Source organism: Antrostomus carolinensis, unplaced genomic scaffold (genome assembly GCF_000700745.2).
Source record: "Antrostomus carolinensis isolate BGI_N321 unplaced genomic scaffold, ASM70074v2 scaffold14483, whole genome shotgun sequence".
Taxonomy (NCBI): domain Eukaryota; kingdom Metazoa; phylum Chordata; class Aves; order Caprimulgiformes; family Caprimulgidae; genus Antrostomus; species Antrostomus carolinensis.
In genome coordinates, this window is record NW_010307353.1 from 406 (window position 1) to 4,295 (window position 3,890).

Sequence of the window (3,890 nt, forward strand, 5' to 3'; positions counted from 1 at the left end):
TCTGTTTTTTTCTCTGCAAGACCTCACTTCATCCTTGTAGTCCTCCTGTGATGCCTGCTGAATATGTAACTGCTCTTTTCTGACTGCTTGGGATCTTCACTTTTGAGTAGCGTTGAATCATTAAAAGACATTTGAATTCTCAGGAACTGTCATGCTTTTCAGATGCTTTATGATTTTCAGGACTTCCAAGGAGTTGGAGATCATTCCACTAGCCGAAGAAGTATATGCCCCAAAATGGTTAAGAATCCTTTAAGAAAGGATTAGCATAAGGATTGACAGCTGGTACATGGGTGGCAAGTTCTATGTAGCTGGAAGAGAGAGAAAGGACAGGAAGGGGTATTTAAGGAAGTTTGTGGAAAGATTCTGTGCAGGGAAGGTGTATTACTTTGCAGTTGGATTTGGAGGAGAATGGGGGTAGAGGGTTCTCTAGCAAGGAGGGGTAATCTGTCTGAAAGCAGTTTTGGAAGAAGTAACAAGCTGAGAAGGCCATGGAAAGGTGCTTGTGTGGACAAGAGAAGAGGGTGGTTTAAAAGTTGGGAGGATTTGAGGTTTGTCTTTAAGTAGTTTGGAGTAGGGAAGAAATAGTAGAAGAACTGAAGAATGAAAGATGAGTGTCTTTGGGTGTAGTCAAATTCTGCACACATCAAGTGCTGGGGGGAAGGGCAGGGCAGTGGTTAGCAATTTAGGGGCTTGGTACTCTTTAATTCATAGACACTAGTGCTTCCCTCCTACTCTCCCTTAAATGCTTCCATAATATTCTCCTGTACCCTTCATTGTGGAGTAAGCATTTTTCATTGAGGTGTGGAAGAGGTAGAATTAAAAAAAAAATCAGATTTACATTTTTAAACTGCTGAATCAAAACCAGCTTTTTGGTTTATCTACCCTTTATTTCAGGGAAAAATAATTTTTCAGTCTAATCTAGAAAAAGGCTGAATGATGCCTCATGAAGAGCAGCGCAACATTGCTGGGATACGAGGTCTACTAGGGTAAGCTGAACAGATGTTGTAAGAGAGGTGTGCAGGTAGGGAGGGAAGGAGAACAACTGGTTTCCTTGGAGCCAGAAAAGATTTTGCGCCTGCTTCTTGGTTAGCAGGGTTGGGTTTTTTTTTCACTTACATCTGTTTTGTGGTAGCAAGCTGATTGCCTCTTTACATATTACCTAGTAATTTCAAGACTTTGCCCTGAGATCCAGCAGCCAGAGCATGTTTGGGTTCTGTTTCCTGCTCTGCCACTCATAAGTTATGTGACATTGAAAAAGTCTGAATTGTGGACTGTTTTCAAACCTGCTGTAAATGAATGCAGTCCCATTGACTAAAATGAAAGTTTTCTTCAGTTTATTTGACCTCTGTTTCTGTATTTATTTGCCTTCAAACTGAATGTTTAGAAGTCTCCATCTCTCAGGATTTGTCTGGCCTAAAAAAAAAGGCTTTTAGATGTTGTAATGTTACAGATTGACTGGCGGTACAAATGCTGACAGTCAATTTATGAGTATTTATGTGTCCATGTAGAGTAGTCATGCAGGCTTAATTCCGGTGAACCAAGTCTTGCTTTTGGTGGCTCAGGCGCTAGTCTTCAGCCCTGTTCCTTGAGAACACAGCTTTGTGCTTGGGCAGTTCTGTAAAGAAGGGCTTTCTGATCATTCAGCCATAAATTTTCTCTATTTTAAAAGTTTCATCCAGTGGTGTTTTTCTTCTGTGCATATATGCTTCATAAACTAATTTGCAGTACCCGTATTGCATCTGTCCTCCCATTTAATCTTCCTTTTCCCTCAGTTCTACTTAACTGATTTTATTTTTCTCTTTCCTCATAAATCATAAATCATGAATCAAAGTTTTTGCTTCTTCCTGAGGTCCCTTTAGTTTCCTCACATTTTAGTGATACCCAGGGTACCTTTGGTTCATGGGTGTTTGGTGCTGTAGGTTCTCATTAGGGGCAATGTAAGAGAGAACTATTCCATCCTGTCCAGTAATTTCTCCCCCTCTTTAGTAAAGCAAATCAGATTGCACTCCATTGCCTTTTCTCATACTCCCCAGACTGCTTTTTTCTCTGCTACGCCGAACTTGCTCAAATCCCCCATTGCTGGATTTTCAGGTAATTGCCATGAGGTTGCCCCTTCTAATTACAACCCTTCTCTCCTCTAAGTTATTGAGCCATTTCTCTATATTGCCTGAGACATTTTTCTTTCTCCTTAGCTACGCTTCACTGTCTCACTGAAGACATTTAAGTGTTTTCGGTGCTCTGCCTAAAGAAACAGAACATACCGGCTTTCTTTTTGCACGTAACCTACATATTACCATGATATTTCCTTGATGGGCTGAGAATTGGGCTAATGAAGCCAGAAATACCTTGCTTAGCAAAATGATTGTGCTGGATTGATCGAATGCAGTGCTGGATTAGGCTACATGCTGCTCCCTGGCTGTGAAATAAGCCTTTATGTCATGTTCTTAATGGTGGCAGTGAAGTTTTGTTTAGTTTTGTTTGTTTTTTTCACACTTAGGAGTTTAATAAATTTAAACTTCTGTGCTTTTCCTGACTGTAACACAGGCTCCGTATTTGACCTTAAATATCACAATGTTTGCTTCCTCACTTAGGACATATTAATAGGAAAAATACTGTCCAGCTTCAATAGTGTTGTACAGTTACGTGCTTAAAGGGACAAATGCGTGTATCTGAAATGAAGTTACAAGTGTATCAGCAGTGCAGATTTGTATTGTTATAAATGATGAAAGCTCTCCTGTCATGGCTACTGCCCTGCAGAATCCTAAAAAGGCAAAATATAATTATAGAATTTGGAAAGTATACAGCGGAAATGGAATGGAGACCTGCCAAGGGACATTGCCAAAGAGGCAAAGGGTCAGGACTTAAGTAAGGATACAGCCTATATTGTGGAACAGATTAACATTGATCTGGGAACCCCGCTCGCACTGATGCCAGGAATCTCTCAAAATCTGTGTGTACTGTCAGTGTACAAAACAACTGGGACTGAAGTCTTGAGGGGTGGGAGGTGTAGGTATATGATAAATACTGGGTCTGTGCTACCCTTTTTCACTTGTATCTCAGAAGTAGTAAATGATGGAGTGGGTGTATAAAAACTGCCAGTTCTGTATTGTTGTGACCTGATTTCTGTCTTCACCTTCTGTTTTTTCTTAACCAGTGTTTCTGTGTGAAGGCCTCTGTGCTTTGATTTGGAGAGATATTAAAACACTCCAAGAGATCTCTGACCATTTCAAGGGAGTGGTGTGTGTTTTTTGGAGATGGTGGTATCTGCAGAGAATCTTCATGGATGCTAATGCTGGCGTCAATGCAAGAAGAGTGACGGGAATGGGTTGGCTCTGGATGTTCTGCTTCTTTCATCTAGTCACCTCCCTAGAAGGTAAGAAAAGATTTTATATAATGCAACAAATTAACAAAGTTTTCTCTAGAGAAAAAAAACCCCAATGCTCTCCAGTATGCTTATCCTAGTCCAAGTGAGCATTGAGCACATCTTTCTATTTGATGGTTGATCACTATGTCATGAGATGTAAAAAGATATTACTATTGTTTCTAGTAAGACAAGCAAACCCACTTATGAAGAACCATTAATGAAAATTTCTACTAGCTATCTCAGAAGTGTTGATCTCAAAGAATAAAGCTTTTGCCCCAGGAATAAGCTCCTTGTTTATGCTTTGCATATATTTGATTCTTGTGTTCCTGTTCTTGCACCAGTTTGTTTTGTGAAACAATCTCTTGATGTTTATGCTGTTCTACAGGGCAACATCCAGTGGGCTTAAATCAGGAATTTTTGTCTCTGCCATTTGAACAACTTGCCTTGTATAACAGACATAGATAGAGTGTTTTGCATTAACAAGAAGAGGCAGTTTGTGTTGAACCAGCAGAGGAGAGGAGGGAAA

At 40.1% G+C, this 3,890-nt stretch overlaps 1 protein-coding gene across 1 annotated transcript in view; it reads left to right on the plus strand.

The window, feature by feature from the left end:
* Positions 1-3,197: 3,197 nt before the first annotated feature.
* The window catches only part of LOC104522972 (ephrin type-B receptor 5-like), a gene marked incomplete at its 3' end in the record, with an annotated part of 14,853 nt that continues 14,160 nt past the window's right edge, over positions 3,198-3,890 (plus strand). The window contains exon 1 of the mRNA XM_010165401.2: positions 3,198-3,373. Within this exon, the coding sequence (XP_010163703.1) occupies positions 3,280-3,373 (94 nt within the window). The remainder of the gene's footprint in view (positions 3,374-3,890) is intronic.